The 20,811-nt window shown below is 41.5% G+C and overlaps 1 protein-coding gene across 1 annotated transcript in view; it reads right to left on the bottom strand.

Moving 5' to 3' along the window:
* The window catches only part of LOC122791463 (zinc finger protein 708-like), a 985,758-nt gene extending 968,382 nt beyond the window's left edge, over nt 1-17,376 (bottom strand). The window contains exons 1-2 of the mRNA XM_044059208.1: nt 17,334-17,376; nt 17,105-17,224 (exon numbers count right to left, since the gene is read on the bottom strand). Coding sequence (XP_043915143.1) covers nt 17,105-17,224; nt 17,334-17,376 — 163 coding nt within the window. The remainder of the gene's footprint in view (nt 1-17,104; nt 17,225-17,333) is intronic.
* Between the last annotated feature and the right edge of the window lie 3,435 nt (nt 17,377-20,811).

Genomic DNA, 20,811 nt, shown 5'->3' with positions numbered 1-20,811 from the left:
AAATGTACAGCTCTGCAAATCTTTCACATTTACTTGCCAAAGAAAAACTTTTCATTACATTTAGTGTCCTCTTAATTACTTGCCTACATAACAAGTTTATTAGGTTCACCAATGCAAAAGACAGAACATACAAACTCTACCTGTATTATAATCTGTGCATTTTTAAACCGCATCCCACACATTAACAACTCAAGATTACAGTATATTAACTCAAACATGCTTTTGTATAACATTTCTTCACTTTTTACACAGTAATGCCTACATTTCTTTAAAATAGAAGAAAAATGGCACATTTACTTTCAATAGCTTTATCATATATAACAACAATTGAAAATGCTTTACTATACTACATGCAATTTATATCATGTCATGTCCCATACAAATACTGTTATGAACAAAAAATGTTTTACATAAATGTATTTTTCCCTCCTTCCCTTCAGTGCCCTTTTAAACATTTATGGCATGAAGTTGGCCATATCCATTTCAGTCCCCCACAAGTTTAACAAAGCTAACAAAAGTCCAATCTTCCCACTTTTTCTTGTAAAGCCATATTTTAGAGATGGAATAGATGCTTTATAGTCTCACATTTATTTACCAATTTCAATGTTAGTGGTCTTCTTCCTGTTCATCTCCATCTCCCAACTCCAGACTCTGGTTCAAGTTCAAGGTACTCCCGATTCTTCTAGTCAGCTCCTGTACTTTTTCTTACTTTCAAGCATTTCCTTTGGAGCATTGGAAAATATTTCATTGGCAAAGTCCCTCTACAAGTTTTATTATCAGAAGATTGAAATGCAGCATCCCCTTCTGTTTGATGGCTCACTTTTTGTTGGACAAACTTTTGTATTTCCTACTTAGCCTATTCTACGTAAAAAAAAAATGACTGACCCTCCAAGAAAAAATATTCTGAAGACAGCTGGATACAGCAGCTTGAATCTCACAATTTCCTCTCAAAAGTTCTTGACTGCTGGAATAAATTTGCTTCTCTTCTGCCTGATATACAGTGGATATTCATTTTCCAAAAACACTTTACTGTCTCCATTTTTAATGCTTTCCTCCTTAGCAGCACTTTTTTCAGGCTCAATTCTTTTTTGTTCCTATCATGTAGTCGGATTTTTACAAGTTTGAACCTCATATGGTCGAGACCATAAGTTCGAATTTGTAAAAGTTCGAGCATTTGAATGGAAATCTCCATAAGCGGAGGTTTCCATTTTGTTCAATGGGGTGATCTCAGAGTTGGTATTTTTAAGTAGCGGGGGGGTTTTGTTTTCCATTTTTTTTTTTTTTTTTTTTTATCTGTAGTCGAAGTTTTGTAACTTCGAACATAACGGTTCAAACATTATGTGTTCGAAGTTATAAGACTTCGACTATGTGATACAGACCCAATTCTTTCTGCTGGTATGATTGCATCTTTACTAAATACAGACCTTGGCTGCTTCTTCACGGCCAGGTTTGGAGGATACACACAATGTACCCATTCAATTAATAAATTCTTCTGTGGAATACCAGTCCAGTTGCTTACATGTGCTTTTATATACACACAGTCTGTTCCTTGCAGTTTCATTAGTACAGCAGAAAATCTCTTAGGGTTTTCCCATGAGTGCGCTGTCCTCTAACTCTACCACTTTTTTGGGAGGAGAATGTTTTGGTTAATATTTGAAGGCATAAAGGGTACAAGTACAGACCATCCTTTGCAAAGCAATGTGGCTTGTTGACGTTATCCACTCGTGCTGACAAATATTGTACCCCCTTGGGATGACACCAGAAACTAAGCCAATATTTGAAGTCAATCATCTTTTGTTCATACTGTGGCATCATCCTTTGGTGAAGGAAGGATGCTGCACAATGCTATATACATGCCAGCCCAGGACACAGTCTGAATGTTACATAATCTCTCTCTTCAAATAGTCCAAGATGTTATGTCTCAGGTCATTTATACCCACAAGGACTAAGACAGACTCATACAGGTACTTGTGGCCTAATGACTTGAGTGTGTGAATAACTTGATGGATCCTTGCTCCTGACAGAAAACTGACCAATTTTACCCCACTCTCCCCATCAGCCTTCACTTAGGATCCAACTTTAACTCTCTCCCCCATCAACCTTCCCTCAGGAAATACCATTTAATATACCTCCAACTGATATCACTAGGGAACAAGTCCTTGATGATCCCTCTAAGGACAATATCCCAGGATGCCTTCTAAATAGAATGAAGTATATCCCATCAGGCCCTCTGAAATTGCTACATAACTGTAGTCCCCAAAAAGGCTTTGTGCCTTATGAATGGAGAACAGCAACAGTCATTCCTCTGTACAAAGGTGGGTCATCTACAGACTATGGAAACTACAGATGCACAAATCTCACTAGTCTCATACGCAAAGCCATGAAAAGAATAATCATGGAAATCATCAATAATGCCTGAGGAAATCTCCAGACACTGGACCCGATCCAATCTGGGTTCAGCAAGGGAAGGTCATGCCTACTTAGCCTGGTGGATTTATTTGAGAAGGTCACCAAAGCAATGGATGAGGGCAAACTGGTTCACATTGCCTACCTTGACCTGGCCAAGGCCAATGCTTTCCCCCTTTGCAGCACTTTTGTCAGGCTCAATTCTTTCGGGTTCCTATCATGTAGTCGAACTTTTGCAAGTCTGAACCTCATATGGGTGAGACCATAAGTTTGAATTTGTAAAAGTTCGAGTGTTTGAATGGGAATCTCCATAAGTGGAGGTTTCCATTTTGTTCAATGGGGTGTGATCTCAGAGTTGGTATATTTAAGTAGTAGGGGGGTTTTGTTTTTCGTTTTTTTTTTTTTTTTTTTTTTTAATCTATAGTCGAAGTTTTGAAACTTTGAACATAATGGTTCGAACATTACGTGCTCTAAATTATAAGACTTCGACTATGTGATATAGACCCAATTCTTTCTGCTGGTATGATTGCATCTTTACTAATGCAGACCTTGGCTGCTTCTTCACGGCCAGGTTTGGAGGATACACACAATGTGCCCCATCAATTAACAAATTCTTCTGTGAAATACCAGTCCAGTTGCTTACACGTGCTTTCATAACATTAATACACAGTCTGTTCCTTCCAGTTTCATTAGTACAGCAGAAAATCTCTCGGGGTTTTCCCTGAGTGCTCTGTCCTCTAACTCCACCACTTTTTTGGGGGAAGAATGTTTTGGTTAATATTTGAAAGCCTAGAGGGTACAAGTACAGACCATCCTTTGCAAAGCAATGTGGTCTGTTGACCTTATCCACCCGTGCTGACAAATATTGTACCCCCTTGGGATGACACCAGAAACTAAGCCAATATTTGAAGTCAATCATCTTTTGTTCCTACTGTGGCATCATCCTTTGGTGAAGGAAGGATGCTGCACAATGCTATATACATACCAGCCCAGGACACAGTCTGAATGCTACATAATCTCTCTCTTGAAATAGTCCAAGATGTTATGTCTCAGGTCATTTATACCCACAAGGACTATGACAGACTCATACAAGTACTTGTGGCCTAATGACTTGAGTGTGTGAATGACTTGATGGATCTTGGCTCCTAACAGAAAATTGACCAATTTTACCCCACTCTCCCCATCAGCCTTCACTTAAGATCCAACTTTATCTCTCTACCCTCGTCAACCTTCCCTCAGGAAATACCATTTAATATAACTCCAACTGCTATCACTAGGAAACAAGTCCTTAATGATCCCTCTAAGGACAATATACACACACACACACACACACACACACACATATATATATATATATATATATATATATATATATATATATATATATATACATACACACACACACACATATATATATATATATATATATATATATATATATACATACACACACACACACACACACACACACACACACACACACACACACATATATATATATATATATATATATATATATACACACACAATAGAATGAAATATATCCTATCAGGCCCTCTGAAATTGCTACATAACTGCAGTCCTCAAAAAGGCTTTGTGCCTTATGAATGGAGAACAGCAACAGTCATTCCTCTGTACAAAGATGTGTCATCTACAGACTATGGAAACTACAGATGCGCAAGTCTCGCTAGTCTCATACGCAAAGCCATGAAAAGAATAATCATGGAAATGATCAATAATGTCAGAGGAAATCTTCAGACACTGGACCCAACCCAGTTTGGGTTCAGCAAGGGAAGGTCATGCCTACTCAGCCTGGTGGATTTCTTTGAGAAGGTCACCAAAGCAATGGATGAGGGCAAAATGGTTCACATTGACTACGTTGACCTGGCCAAGGCATTTGACACAGTGCCCCATTTGAGAATTGTTGAACTCAAGAGGTTAGGTACAAACCATTATGTCATCCGGTGGATAGCGAGCTGGCTCATAGACAGGACCTAGGAAGTTAGAACTGGGGAGTCTACTTCTAAAAAGAGGCCAGTCACAAGCAGAGTCCCTCACAGATTGGTCCTGGAACTGATCCTTTTTGGCATCAACTTCTCTGGTCAAGGCTAATGTCACTGGCCTCTGGCTGACTACATTTTGCAGATGACTGCAAATTAGGAGCCGTCACTGAATCCCTTACAGACACAAATGTTCGCCAAGAAGAGTTGACACAAAAAACAACTGATGTCAGAGCCACTGACTAAAACTAAATGCCAAGAAATGCACAATAGTATCCTTTGGAAAGTCATCCATCCCTAGTAACTATCATATTGACAACACACCCATAAGAGTTGACCCAGTAGTCAGGGACTTAGGCACACACACATACACAGTAATCTAGCCACTGACTATCATGTGTCTACAGTAGTGAGGGAATCATTCTATACTGTGCAACTTATAAACAAAGGTATGGCATCTAGGTCCAAGGAATTCATTATTCCACTGTATTTGGCATTCATCAGACCCATCATAGAGTACAATGCACCTTTTGGTATGTACCTACACAGGCATATCCAACAACTGGAACATCCACAGAGGTTCCTCACTAAAAGAATACAGGGCCTAAGTAACATGTACTATGCAGACTACCTAAAGGCCCTATCCTTGTATTCTGTCTCCTATAATCTGTTGAGGAGAGATTTATACCTGGCATAAAAAACATTGTCAGACCCCACTCTAATGGACCGCCTGCATATCCTCAAGACAAATAGCACTAGAAATACCCATTCTGAAAAAATAAACCTTGCCTGTGATTTAGATAGGACCTGCTGGAGAGAAAGGTATGTATCCGACAGACTACCCCTTTTCTGGAACAGGCTCCCCAGTCATGTGAATCAGAGTTCCTCCCTAACCCAATTAACTGTAACTTGGCAACTTGGATGGGGAAAGGAAATTCATCCCTAGTTTGGCACTTATGTCTGTAATGGACACAAGCAGCCTTAAATGGTTCATTTCCCAGGCCCCAGCTTATAAATTATTTCATCGCCCAAGCCCTTGCTTACACTTATCAAGGGTATCAGAACTTGTCAGAGATTTGTGATGCATGGCCAGGCTTAAAAAAGCCCTTGTGGTAATTAGCCTAGTAAATACTTACGAACCTATGACCATGACTTTCTCCTTATTCAGTCTGGGGAGCAGAATGTGTGCGTCTCACAAGGGAGTCTCCTATGTCTAAAATATTGGGCAGTGTGTTGGCTTGCCTTATGGGGTTTAAAGTTAAGGATCAAAAGAGTGTGGCTGCATGTACTGTGTTGGGTGTTTTGGTGGAGTACTTTTGGAGTTGCTGTGAATTCTTTTAGTAGGACGAATGTCTAGGAGGTCTTTGGGGTGTAAGAAGGTTACTTTTTTGAAGTGCCTCAGCATATACTGATCTATGTGTTGGGTCAGTACTATGTGAGGTGGGTGTAATGCTTACATTACTAACAATGAGGTTATTTTGAGTGCTTTTGTGAGACAGCCTTGCCTCCAGTGACACTGTGCCAAGTACAGTTGTGTACCTACCATAAATGTAGATGTTCGAGTGTATTCACTGTTGCAGTCATTACACTTGGGTTATCCTGCTGGCAGGCTACCTGCAGTCGGCCTGAATTCCAAAGTCCTGGTCTGGCGTTGGTTACTGTCGCTTCTTCCCTGACGTCAGTGCACCAGGGGTATATAAGATGCAGCCAACGCCATTTTCTTCAGTTTTTCTTGCCCCAGATGTCAGGTGCCCCCAAGAAGGTAGGAAATACATGTTGCTTAGAAAAACATACAGCAAAAAAAAAATAATACCTTCATCTACAATCAAATACACCACATAGGTTGTATACGATAGAGAAGTATAGATAAGTCCCAGCAAAGAAAGGGGGATGGAGGGTGGGTAACCTGGACTGCAACAGTGAATACACTCGAACATCTACATTTATGGTAGGTACACAGCTGTACTATGTTCATCGTGTTTCACTGTTGCAGTCATTATACTTGGGTTGAATCCCAAAGCTGAGGTATGGTGGCTGGGCCTAAAGAGGATTAGGAGTGGCTATGAGGCCCTGCAGAACTGCAGTGGCAAAGTCTGCTCTGGATTTGGAGTAAAGAGTTAAGTGATAATGCTTGGTAAAAGTGTGCACTCAACTCCAAGTTGCAGCCTCCAAAATTTCCTTGGTTGGTACTCCTCTGAGAAAGGCTGCTGAAGTGGCTGCTGCCCTGGTAGAATGTAGCCTAATATTCTTAGGCACTGACTTGCCATGCTGTGCATAGCAGAAACAAATGCAGTGTCCTATCCATTTTGAAATAGTCTGCTTTGAGATAAACTTTCCTTGTGATCCTGCCGCATATGCTACAAACAGTTGCTCAGTTTTTCTGAAAGCTTTTGTTTTGTCCAAGTAGAAGTGTAGCTGTCTGTGTATGTCCAAAAAGTGTGCAGAAGTCTCTCCCCTTTATTCTGGGGATTTGGATAAAATGTTGGCAAATGAATGGTTTGGTTAAGAGCCACACTGGATACTACCTTTGGCATAAATGTTGGGTTTGTCCTTAGAGAAACCCTGTCCGGATGAAAAATGATGAAAGGTTCCATTGCCATTAATGCCTGTAACTCTGAGACTCTTCTTGCTGAGGTTATTGCTAGGAGCAGAGCAGAGCAGTTTTTCATGATAAGAATTTTATATCAACTATATTGGCTGGCTCAAAAGGAGGCAGTGTGAGCTTTTCTAAGATAAAATTGAGGTCCCATGTAGGTATCGGTGCTCTCCTTGGGGGTCTTATGTTTTTTGCCTCTCTGAGGTACTGTCTTAGTAGTGGATGAAAAAAAAATAGCAGGTTCCGTATTGTAATGATCTGAAATGGCAAAGGCATGGATCTTAATTGATGAGAAGGATAGGCCTTTGTCCAGCATCTCAGTTAGGTATTGTAAAATCTGAGGAATATTTGGAACAAGTGGTTCGAGTCCTTCTTCCTGGTTCCAAGCACAGAATCTCTTCCATTTTTCTGCATAAGATTTCCTGGTGCTGGGCCTCCTGAATTCTAAAATGACATCCATAACAGCTTTAGAGAGAGGTGTGGTCTGACTGGCTATATTATCTGCCATGCAGCCAGATTTAAGGTTCTGAGTTGACTGTGCAGAATCTGATTGTTTTGTTGAGTCACAGGATGAGGAATTTGAGGTAAAGTCCAGGCTGGGCCTTGAGACAAGCTCTTTAGGATTGGGTACCAGTGCTGGCGTGGCCAGTCTGGGGCAATCAGAATCATTTTTGGCTTCTCTTGTCTGACTTTTAGGAACACCTTGGGAAGCAGAGGCAGTGGTGGAAAGGCATAAACTGTTAGTGTTTTCCAGCTGAATGACAGAGCATCCAATTTCCATGCTTGTGAGTGATAAGTCCTTGTGCAGAATCTCTGTAGTTGGCAGTTGTGAGGGGAGGCAAAAAGATCTATGTCTGGGCATCCCCATTTCCTTGTTATCATGCTGAAGACCTGTGGATTTAGTTTCCACTCGTGAGGATCCATGAGGTTTCTGCTTAGTTCGTCTGCCAGAGTATTTTTCTTTCCTGGCAGGAATTGTGCCTGCAAATGTACTTGACAGGTCAGTGCTGTGTTCCACAAAGTCATGGCTTGCCTGCAGAGAGGGTAGGAATGCGTGCTCCCTTGCTTGTTTATGTACCACATAACTGTGGTATTGTCCGTCTTTAGTAATAGTTGTCCTGGATGTAGTAGATCCTTGAAGGCTGTCAGGACATTCTGTACAGCTAGCATCTCTTTTTGACTGATGTGAAGATGCATTTGTTCCGCGGGCCATGTGCCTGAATACATTTTCCTGCCATGTGTGCCCCCAAGGCATAATCCGATGCATCTGTTGTTAGTGTCTGCCTGGCTGTGGGTAAAGTGAAAGGCTGTCCCTTGTTGTGGTGATAGGCCAGTGCCCACCATCAAAACTCCTGTTGCAGGCAGGGAATAAGAGTTATTATTGTTTCCAGGCTGTGGCAATGTTGAGTCCAAACACTTTTTAGATATCATTGTAGCTTCCTCACATGCAGTCTTGCATATGGAATTAGTAGAATGCAGGATGCCATGAAGCCCAAAGCCTGCAGAACTTTTCTTGTAACTGGGTCTTTGTTGCCATCATTTGAAAGTAATGAGTCAGTTGCCTTTGCTTGTCTGCCGTGAGATAAGCCATCTAGGCAGTTGTATTTAAGCTTGCACCCAGGAATATTATCTCTTGAGAGGGCACTAGTTTTGATTTATTTTCATTTACTGTGTACCCTAGGCAAATTGGCAATCTTTTTACAAACGCCAGATGCTTTAGTAGAATGCCCTTGTTCTCTTCTTGAATAAGGCAGTCGTCCAAGTAGGGATATATTTGAATTCCTTTTTGTCTGCAAAATGCAATTACTGGTGCCAGGCATTTTGTGAAGACCCTGTGCGCAGTAGATAAGCCAAAGGGCAGTGCAGAGAATTGGTAATGCATTGAGCCAGCTATGAATCTGACGTATCTTCTACAAGATTGTCTGATTGGGACATGCAGGTATGCCTCCTTGAGGTCCAAAGTAACTAGCCAAGCCTTCTTGCCCAGCATGCGTAGAAGATGCTGCAGTGTCAACATTTTGAATTTTGGAACATCCAGGAAATTATTTAGAATTGACAGGTCCAGTATTGGTCTCCAGGCTTTGTCCTTTCTGGGTACCAAGAAAAGTCTTGAGTAAAATCCTTGTCCCTGTTCTTGCTGTGGTACTTTTTGAATAGCTCTCATGTCCATAAGTGCAGAAATATGTTTTTGTGCCTCTGCCCACTGACTTTGTGGCGGGTCTGGCATACCTTTTGACCTTGGAAGGGTGTGAAAGTGGAACCTGTAACCCTGAGAAACAATATTCAGTACCCATTTGTCCTGGGTGATCATGTGCCAATTTTGTGAGAAAAGTGCTAGCTTTCCCCCTAGGGGTGCTGCCAAAAGGTAAGTGCTTGGCATTTGTAGAGGGAAGTCATTGGGACTGTTTCCTGTAAGGTTGTGATTTGTCTTCTCCGCCTTTGGGGGCTGGAGCACCCATTGTTTAGGTCTGTATGAGCCTTGGGGCTGAGATCTGCCTCTTGGGCATCTGTATCTGCCTCTTTGTGGCCTGTCTGACACTGGAAAGGACCAGTTTTTAGAAGGCCAGTTTCTGCTAAATCTAGGTGGCTGAACCTGTAAGAAATCCTTTACTGTCTGCATTGATTTTGCTTTATCCTCCATTTTCTTTAACACCTCTTCTGCCTTAACACCAAACAAAGTATCATTCTGTAGTGGAGCATCCAATAATTTTGCTTTAACATGATCAGGTAAACTTTGTTCTTTTAACCAAGCATGCCTTCGAATAACAGAACCTGTAACTGCGGCTCTGCAAGAAGCCTCTAATGAATCAAAACCACATTGCAGAGTATGCTTTCCCACTTGTTCAGCTGCATGCAATAAATCCTGCATTTCCTTATTGTCAGGACATTCGAGATTGTAAGCATTTTCTGTTTTAGCAAGGACATTAGGTATTGTTGATATTTAAGCATGTGAATCTGGCAGTTTAAAGCCCTTACAGCTAAAGTAGCAGAAGTGTAAACTTTTTCCCCCATCTTTCCAGAGCTCTAGAATCCCTATCAGAGGGAACAGGGTTTTGTGCAGTGGAAGCCTTGACCCCTTTGGGACCCTGAGAAATTGTTTCTGGGTCAGCAGCAGGGTTTTTATAAAGAAATGTATGAGAGTCTGGGACCCTGTAGTACCTATCTGGCTTGACTGGTGCAGGGGGTAAAGAATCAGGAGACAAACTGGATTCAGAAAAAACATCATCAACAATATCTAGCACGGGGGGGATAGCAAAGGGCCTGTGCTGAGGCAATAAAAGAAAGTCTCTGAGCCTTTTCTTGGATTCTGAATAATCCTGGCTCTCCCAATGGAAATGCTCCCTCATGGTGTGCAAGTTTCCCCAAAAGAGTAATCCTCAGGAGGAGAGGCTGAAGGGATAGATTCTTCAGCATCAGAGTCCTCATAGGGAGGAAGAGAATATCCCTGTTCTGAAGAGGAAATAGAAACCTGGTCAGAGGAGTCATAGTCAGTGTCTTGCCTAGGTCTTTTATCAGGAGGGGGATGGGAACCCCTGATCAAAGTAATTAGGTCCTCGGCCATTTTAAGCATCTGTTTCTTTGACATGGATGACTGTCCAGGAGAATGCTGTAGTTGTTTCTTTGTCTTTAATGGTGTTTTAGACGTTGCCTTGGCTGAAGTTGACTTGATAGTAAGCTGTGTAGGTCTGAAAACACCCTCAGAAGCCGATGCCTGCTCAGCGGCTCCAGACCCATCTGAGGGAATAGTTTCCATAGGCCCAATACCTTGAGTTTCCAGAGGCCTAGTTGTCTCCACGTGGGAGTCAGAGGCGGCCTGTGACTCTGAGGTAGCGGGTGTCAGGGGCTGCGAAAGCACCTCACTGAGAACCGGCAACTGGCTTAGAAGAGGTTATGTCGTCTGTTTTGGACCTCGGATGCCTGTCCTTTTCTTTGTCTTTGCGTTTTTTATGAATTCCGGTCGTCAGTTGTTCCAACGGCATTATGTAGTTAAACCTTCAGCCAAAACAATGTAAAGCAAAATCAAACAGACGCTTAATAGTGCGTTGGTTAAATCTAACACAAAACCGACAGCTAGCAATGTCGTGGTCAGGGCCTAGGCAAGGAATACAGTAAGAGTGAAAATCCTTATGAGGTCTTTGCTTCCCACAAGAAATACAGTTGTTAACTTTTACTGACATCGGTCTGGAGCAAGAAAAAGTTTCCCCAACAGGGTACTTAGCTTTATTAAAGACTTTGGTTCTGAAATTCAATTTTGAAAATCTCAGGAGTCGGCCGACCGGCACTTGCGAACTGCTTTTGCTTCGGGCACCGCGCGGCAAGAAAGACTGAAGAAAATGGCGTCGGCTACATCTTATATACCCCTGGCGCACTGACATCAAGGAAGAAGCGACAGCAACCGATGCCAGACCAGGACTTTGTAATTCAGGCCGACTGCGAGTAGCCTGCCAGCAGGATAACCCAAGTGTAATGACTGCAACAGTGGAACACGATGAACATCTACATTTCTCACATACTGTATCTGCTTCTCTGAGGATTAGTTGGTTGTCAGTGAACAAGACAAAATCAGGATACCCCTATCTACCAAGCTGGAGGTGGAGAAATTAAGAAAGTGCCTATCTGCAGTTTCAGATCTTTTTTGGGTGAACTACAAAGAGGTGGTACAAAAGGGGTTTACAGCAGGATAACTTGGGCATTGTGAGGGCTGAAACTACAGCTAGGCTATGTATGACTGAATTTGTGTGGCAGTGATCCTTCACACATAAACAAGTTGTTGGTCTCTGCCCAAATGAGCACTAGGTAAAGTTACTGGGAAAGTTTTATATGGAAATTTTAGTTTCTAAGCGCCTTTGTCTATACAAGGCACTGCTAAACACAACTATGTGATGAGCAGCGGAATTTATAGACTCAAAGAAAAATTACTAAACCAATTAAAAAGCCCACTGGCCAACAAAATGACCTTACTGTAACCCTTCCTGTGCTTTTCCCAGCTCAGGCAGACCAGGTTGCCTTTCTACTGCTAGTAGACTTGTGTTCCCAGCCTTCTTAATGTAAAAACACACTTTAGCTAACCAAAAGTGAAAATGTAACAGAAGAAAAATATCAACGAACTGGCTACAGCAAGCAAGCAAGAGATGACCACCAGAAAGATATTATTCCAAGATACAAATGTCAAATCTGATGATTTAAAAGATAAAACACTTACATTTCCCAGCCCAAATGTAGATGTCCAAAGGGCCATGGTCCTTGATGGGAGGACATGTGACAAGTACCCCTTAAGAAAGCATTAAAAATCGTTAAGGAAGCCAAAGATAGGGAATCAATACTCTTATGAAAACTGGAAATAGCTGCCGAATGAACCTTAATTGTTGAGTAATTTTATCCAGTTTCAAAAATCTGTGATAACTAAGAACTGATGGAACAGGGGCAGTAAACAGATTTAAGCTTCAGGTTGTAGCTCATATGGAAAAAAATATATCCATTTGCTTTTTAAGACTTCCTAGTAAAGGTTTCTGGGCAGATATGAGGATTTGGACCACCCTGCAAGGTTAAGAAGGCTCCAAAACCATCACTGGAAATGAAGTAATCAGGCAGTTAGCCACAAGAAGTGAAGGTCTGGTTGAGGCCTAACAGACAAAAAGAGTAATATTCAGAAGGGCCCTACACAGAGGCTTCTCCAGGGGATGAGGCCAAAGCAGAGGGAACCAAACCTGTCAGAACCAATATGGAGTTATGAAAATTACATGGGTTCTGCTTACTTTGTCCTTCTGAAAAACATGGTGATCAGGAAAAAATGAGACAAATGTATACAAGAGTCACTGGGTCATTTCTGCATGAATACATTTCAAGGATACCCTTCAGTTGAAGAAATAAGTAAAAATATTTTGCTGCATTTTGTGTTGTTTAGGGAAGCAAACAGGTTACAGCTGGGGTTCCCCAGGTGATGGAAGAGCTTTGCACAGCATCAGTAGACCGTGACTGGCCAATATGCTAAAGAAGTAGCTTCCTTTGGGATGTGACTGGCTACCATGAGATGATTCATAGACAGCCGGCTCTCATAATCTTATGGATTCCCAACACAGGTTCATAGGAAGTACCAGGCTAGCTGCCCTTGCGGACCATTTTAAGCATGGCCAATTTCCCTTTTTGTGCACAAAATAACCTATCCAAATAGAACATAGGAGCAGGGCTGCATTCTTCCCCGCCAGTTGAAATATACAATTTTATCAGTGTAGATATCAATAACACCTTAGGGAGACAGTCTTGGAATGCCTTCAAAGGGAAAAGGAGAGCCTCACTTCTAGAATATTAATGAAGAGAATTGGGGGTCTGTCTGTGACCATGCACCTTGGATCATCAGCCCTTGAAAATGCTTTTCGCACCCTAAGGCAAAGATATTTATGGTAACAGCCACAACTAGACTACAAGGTAGTAATGCTCTGCCCAAAGTCAGATTCAGCTTAATAACCATTAACTCCAGTGTTCCCTGCAGGTTTTGGAAACCCTAAACACAAGAGGAATTGGTTCAGAGAATTCATTCCATGTAATTGTATAGAACACTGCAGCATTCGTAAATGAAACCTGGTAATGGGAACCATGTAAAGTGTTGCTGCTATAGAGTCCAAGGCCCCGAGATAGAGAAAAGCTGAAACTGTGTGTACCTGTATCATCTCAGACACAATACTCTTCATGGGCAGGTTTCTGTCAGACAGGAGAAGCTCCATGCAAGACAATGTGTCAGAGCTGCATATGACTAATGTGCCATCTGGACTGGCATGATCTATGGTTTTGTGATGTTTACTGTGACTCAGGGGCAAGAAATGATTCAACAAAACCTTCATGGCCATAATGTGACTGTCCACTTGTGGGACAGCTAGGAGCCAGCTGTCCACATACAGAAATTCACTGGCAACTTGCAGCATCTGGCTCATTGCCATTGCAGGCAAGCACTTGGTTAAATCCTTGGGGACAGCAGTAAGCCCAAATAAAAATGTCTGAAACTGGTAATGTCTTGGCTTTTCTTGAAAATGTAGAAACCTCCCAGACACCTGGGTAATCTTGATCTGGCAAGAGGCACCTTGGAGGTCTAAAGAGCACGTCCACTTTTCTTTGGATAGACAGAGAATGGACTGCATCATGACCATCCCAAAGGAATCTTGGAACGGATGTAGGCCACTCAGGTCAACAAATGGCCTGAGGTCTGTTTTCTCTAGGGAAAAAAACTAGTAAAAACTATAGTAGTTACATAACCCTCTCTGATCCGGTGGGACCTTTTAAATTGCAGTTTTGGAGACAGTTTAAACAGTTCTTCACCTTCTGCACCATTTGGATGGAGTGGTACATCTCATAGGTGAAAAGAGTTTGACAAGGAAGGCAAGAGGAAGAGAATTATATAGCTTCAGGGTATTACTATCCAAACCCATTTATCCCATGTGATGACCACCATATAGACATGGGGAGGGACAGTTGACCCCAGACGGCCACCAGATTAGGATAATAAGGTAAGGTCTCAGGGATTAGTCAAGTGTCTCCAGAGAAAATTAGTAGAGATATACCTAGTTATTTTGATGATTATTACTGCCACTGAGTTGATAATGATTCTGCAAGTTGCTCTGGCCTTGTCAGTGACTCTCAGATACTTGAATAAGCACCTGAAACAGAGCTGTTATAGGCTCTGCTGCATTCCTGAGAACATGAGTTAGGAAGCTAGACAACAGCTGTTTTACAATCCTTGTTTCTCTAATTCTATGTTAAATATAGGACCAAAAATCAATGACCTGCCAAAGGAAGCATCGATGAAGGTCACCTTGGTATCCTCACTAAAATCAGTAAGATACAGCCAGGTGAGGAGTTGCATGGCTAATCCAGCAGCTACTGCTCTTGCTGTACCATGTGCAGTATTATAAACTGTATGTGTGGCGAAGGTTGGCTTTTGAAGAAATGTTCAACATCTGGGACTGCATCTTGATATTCAAGTCTCCTTTTGGCAACCATTCCAATAAATGTCCTGCCTCATCTACCTGGCATCTCTGGAAATGGAGCACATGTAATAGTTTACAGCCCTTAGAAAAAAGGTGGGGATGCAAAAACACTTAGGTCTATCCAATTCAAGCAACTCTTTATTCGGAGGATGAACAGTGGGGCTCGGTAGTATCGGAGGCCTTCTTAGGGGCTGCAACTGCAACTAGGGAATATGCAACCAACAGGTTAATTCTTTGAGAAGCCAAAAAAATCTGGTTAGGACTCTTCAGAACATGTGGTACCAAGTCAAGAGTTTCCCATGCCATTTTGATCAATACTTGTACCATTTTGTTAACTGTCAAGTGGGGGACAACCCAGGAAAAAGGCTTAGCAGATGAAAAAGAATCCTACAGAAAGCACTCAGAAGAGAAAGAGGGGACAGTGATCCATCTTACCTTCTGCCTCATCATTTCCAAAGTGGTCCCAGACTAGTTGGAAATGTACCTGATCATCCTTGTCTACATTCAGGCTGGATGACATGTTGACAATCCATGTGTTTTCTTTTTCATTTAGCCTTTTTGGTCTTCTATGGTAGGGGTGACAGGTCAGAGAAAGAAGACTGATCATGCCTATAAGTGACGGGGGTCCTCCTGCAGTACCCCTTTGATACTCTGTCCTGGACAAAGACACTGCAAGCAGGCAGTGTATCAGACAAATGTAGATCTCTGGAACTAAAATTAGTACAGGCTTCAGGTGGGGCAAATGCAGAGAAGCCTGCACTGATGGCAACAAAGTCCACACTGACATCTTTCTGGGGCCAATGAAATTGACCCTGAATGGCTGACAGAGATACCATTGGGGTTGAGATTAAGACTAAAAGTATCAGACCTATAAAGGCCAAGAAACCAGTGAACCCAAGGCCACTGTGAATGGCATCACTGCTAAAGACCAAAGATGTAAAAGTCAAATCCTGCAATGGCAAAGTTAGACTTGCCATGGTCAAGATGGACAATGACACTGAGTACTGAAGGTCCAAGCCCCAGGACTAAATGAGGTCTTGATACTTATGGTATCTGTGCCATGGACATAGATGATGGTGATAAAATTTCTGTCAACAGCTCAGCATCAAAATATGTAGTCCTACTATTGGGACTGCAGTTTATAGAGAAGTAAAAGCTCAGCAACACTTTACTCCTGCAGGCCTACCACCATTCTTACAGGGATCAGGACCTATAATCTGCCTAGTTAGAAAAGCCTTGAAGGTTGCACAGAGAAGGCAGTCAAAGATGAAGAACCTGTAACCATCCCAATGTCAGGAAGAAAGTATTGAAACTGCACATGCAGGAACTAAAATATGCCCAGACCATTGTTCTGCAGACAAACTGATTTAAATCTGTAACATGTCCAAACTGACCCAGAAGTAGTAAGTCCTTCTTGTAAACTTGCATGAGCATGAGAAATACTGTTAGCCTCAATACATGTAACTAGAGAACTTTCAGAAACTGGTATGAATGGATGTTCCAGAAGGGGAAGAAGTTGAAGGACCATCCTCAGGACTGGACTTCTTCAGAACAGAACTAAGAGGAGCCCTTAGAGTGGTCTGATTCAGCCCAATCAGCCTTATGCTGCCTTCTACTTTCTTTATTTTCAGGCTCATGCAGATCAGTCCCAGTATCTATCTCTACAGTAGGCTGCATAATAGCTAAAACTTCCCAGGAAAGGGGCAGGGGAAGACAAACTCTCAAAACACTGAAACAAATAGGAAATTGGCAGGCAGTACAGTGAAAATGTAAAGTAAAGAGCAAATACAAACAACTACAAAATAAACATCCCCCCCAAAGATTAATGAAAAACCTCTAAAAGCTATTAGAGAAATAATCTTTTCTGCTTGCAGCAAACTAGATCTGGAAAAGGTCCTTTATCACACCGGATTATAGGTAAGTTGGATGAGCAAGCAGACTAGAAAAGTTTTAGATGCCTTGCTATCTAAGTCCTAATGGCCCTAGTCTTAAGTAGCTTATGAAAAAGATCTCACCATCTGTGATGTGTTATTTTGTGATGTAGAATGTTTGCCTTTCCTTAATGCATCAGTGTTAACTGGGAGTACTTACATTAGCGGTTCATGATCCAGCCTTATACTTACTTCCATCAGGGTCTCCACAGGAAGCTTCTTCTGAACTCTCTTCCTTTGTTACATGAGCTGGTGGTACATTACCATCCTGTTGACCAACTGGTAATCTTTTTTCTTTTGGGGCAGTAGCTTCTGCACAGTGAAACAGAAACATGGATTTTAGAACTAATGAATAAACAGAAACACCTGAGTAAGTACACACAAGTCATAGAGGACTGTTCTGTGCCAGTGTACTACAAACCAGCTGGATTAGGCAGAAGAGCTTCAAACTCATTAAAATCCATTCATCTAATATTATAGAACAAAAAAGAATAAGACAAAAATGCACATGGAAATCATGCAGATATTGGAAGCCTTCATTAACGGTTCTTGAGAGATACATGTTCAAGTATTTAAAAGTATGAAAAGAACCATAAGCACATTTAAACAAAACAAACAACACACATGATCAATATAAACCAATCACATCACTCCAGTGTTTGAAATCTCATCCTACTTAAAACTGGTTTAAGGCTATAGCAAATGATTTGATCACTTTTTTCTTCTTTGCTAGAAATTTAATTAAATAATTTATTTTTGCTTAACAAAAAATACTATAAACAAATTAAAGGTGTTACAATGGGCTCAGCGGTGGCCCCTGCTTTTGCATACCTAGGATCAGTGGTGTTTCCTCTCCTTGCACTTTTTCGTGTAGTTTTGTATTTAAGTATTTAAGTTACCACTCTTCGTAACAGTCTTGTTATTACATACTGAGGTAGAGGGCTACTTTGTACAGAAGAGACAGTTTTATATATATCTTTTTGATAAGATAGTGGATGTGTAGGTCAACTTTTAGATTATCTGTGCTGACCCCAAGAAATTTAGTATATGACAACCTCAAGTTTAGTGTTTTGTGTACATGATATAGTAAAGGTATTTTTGTGATCAGAGCATTGTTTGGGATGAAAAGTAAAACTTGTTTTATTTGGGTTCAGCAGAGTGCTGTTATGGTAAGTTTGGAGCTGAGCAGACTAGAATGGCATCATCTGCCCACTGAATCAAAGAACCTTGTCCTGCTGCAGTATGGAGGTTATTTATGAAAATAATGAAGAAGAGAGGGCCTAGAAGTGAGCCTTGAGGAACATCAATGGTTATGTGTAGACAGGATGAGTAGCATGTTTGCCATTTAACACATCGTGTTCTATCTAACAGAAAGTTTTTAAACCACGTTACAGCACAGGTGGAGAGACAAAGGTGGAATAATGTTTTTAGAAGTTTAGTATGGGAGACTGTATCAATTGCTTTTGACAGCTTCAGAAATATGGAAGAGACTAGTGGAACTACAACCTTAAGTTAGGATAACCTTAAGTTAGGATATTGTGTTGTGTAAGGACAGAAGAGCTATAGTGGTGCTATGTGAAGGGTAAAACTCACACTGGGTGGGAAGAGTAGGTTGTTTATAAAAAAGAAATAGTCTCCAAAGTGCACTTGTGCTTCAAAGCACTTCACTTTACTTGATTTCATCATTACCAAAACCTTTAGAACATGGAATAGAGCACTTTTCTTCTGAATTACTGTCAATGCTTTCAATATGTAGTAATACACATATATACATACATACATACAAACACGCACACATACACATCAGTAATGATACAATACTGTAACCATTCATTCATACATATTAAAGCACTGCAGTATATATAACATTCTTCCTTTAAATTTGGAAACAATGTGCTTTCAATAATTCAAGTACTCACAAAATAATTCTGAAAAATACAGTATTCCAACATTACTAAAGCATCACAACAATTATTGCAACTGAAAGATAATTTTGCTTAGAGAATGGGCAACCTATAGATTGCATGCTGATTGGAACATTCTCCAACAGAGTGTTAATCTACAGGTAATACCAATGGAAAAACAACTCCCCTGCTTCATGGCAGCATACCAAGCTGCCGTGGAGCTTGGACTGAAAGTAACCCAATGGCCGCTATTATTTTATGCTCATTAAGTACGACCCTACCCAATTCGGATTTGTTAAGGGCAGATCTTGCCTCTTAAACCTAGTTGATTTCTTTGAAACAGTTACCAAAGCCATAGATGATGGCAAGGTAGTCCACACAGCCTACCTGCACCTCGCAAAAGCCTTCGACACAATACCCCACTCGGGCATCATAAATAAGCTTACCAGCTTAAATATCAACCCCTATATCACAAGATGAGTTGCAAACTGGCTCAGAGATAGAACCCACATGGTCAGAATCGCAGGTGCCATGTCCGAATCCAAACCAGTTACAAGTGGCATCCTACAGGGCTCAGTTCTGGGACCTCTCTTATTCGGTATATACTTCTCTGAGGTTCAGGCTAACACGGGGCCATAATCGAATCTCCAGCTGACACAAGCATCCTCCAAAAGTGTCTCACAGAGATGGATGCTTGGTGCCAGAGCCACGGCCTCAAGCTAAATGCTAAAAAGTGCATAGTCATCCCCTTTGGGAAAAACAAGGTGCCCACAAATTACCACATAGGTGGTAATCCATTAAGTACGGAAGAAGTAATTAGAGATTTGGGGACCAACATAGATAGTAATCTCTCCTTTGATAATCACATTGCCAAAGTGGTTAGAAAGACCTTCTATATAGTCCACCTTATCACAAAAGGGTTCGCATCTAGATCAAGAGAGGTCATTGTGCCCCTCTACTCGTCAGGCCCATAATTGAATACAATGCCCCTTTTGGGATGTACCTTACCCGACACCTGCAGCAACTGGAGAGACCCCAAAAGTACCTCACCAAGAGGATCATGGGCTACAAACAGATGTCCTATGCAGCTCGACTAAAGAAACTCCAGCTCTACTCAGTTGCATACTGCCTACTCAGAGGCGATCTATGCCTGACGTACAAAGCCATGTCAAACTCAGAATTAATGGACATGCTCCACCTCAAAAAATCCAAGTCCCTTAGAGCTACACGCTCCAGGGACCTAAACCTCAGCACAAAAATAAATAGGACATGCTGGAGAGACAGATTCATTTCCCAGAGGCTCCCCTCACTCTGGAATAGAATCCCAATTCATGTTAGACATAGCCCCTCACTCACCCTCTTCAAGCGAAATCTTGACGCGTGGATGGGAAATCACAAATTCATCCCTGGGATCTCTTCTGTGTCCCAGCTAGACAGAGGCACAGTAAACTAATCTTAAAAGGGTACCTTCTGTGACCTACTTTACAGAGGCACAGTAGGCTAATCTAATAGGGAGGCGGAAGCCAAATACACTCTGGCTAGGCTTATAAATGCCTTAGGGCAGATAGCCTAGTATCTACCTATGAACCTATGAACTTTTGCTGCTTAGTGAATGTAAAATAAAAAGAAAAGAAATTTAAAATAAAAAAGTGTGTGTGTGTGTGTGTGTGTGTGTGTGTGTGTGTATATGTCTGTGTGTGACAGTGTATGTGAGTAAGAGGGTGAGAGTTGAGAGACAGAGATCGATCAAGCTATGATTTCACATCTGCTAAGCAGTGCTTTTGCTCTTTAGTGAGTATAAAAAATAAATGAAACAGAAAAAAGTATTTGTGTGTTTATGTTTCTGTTTGCATGAGTGAATGTGTGCTTACATACATGAAAGTGGGAGAGAGAGAGAGAGTGTGTGTGTGTGTGTGTGTGTGTGTGTGTGTGTGTGTGTGTGTGTGTGTGTGTGTGAGAGAGAGAGAGAGAGAGAGAGGGAGGAGTCTGAAGAGT

This window comes from Protopterus annectens, chromosome 17.part0, assembly GCF_019279795.1.
Source record: "Protopterus annectens isolate FY-2018-M chromosome 17.part0, PAN1.0, whole genome shotgun sequence".
Classification (NCBI taxonomy): domain Eukaryota; kingdom Metazoa; phylum Chordata; order Ceratodontiformes; family Protopteridae; genus Protopterus; species Protopterus annectens.
The sequence above is the reverse complement of the archived record's forward strand: the minus strand, read 5'-3'. Positions and strand labels throughout refer to the sequence as shown.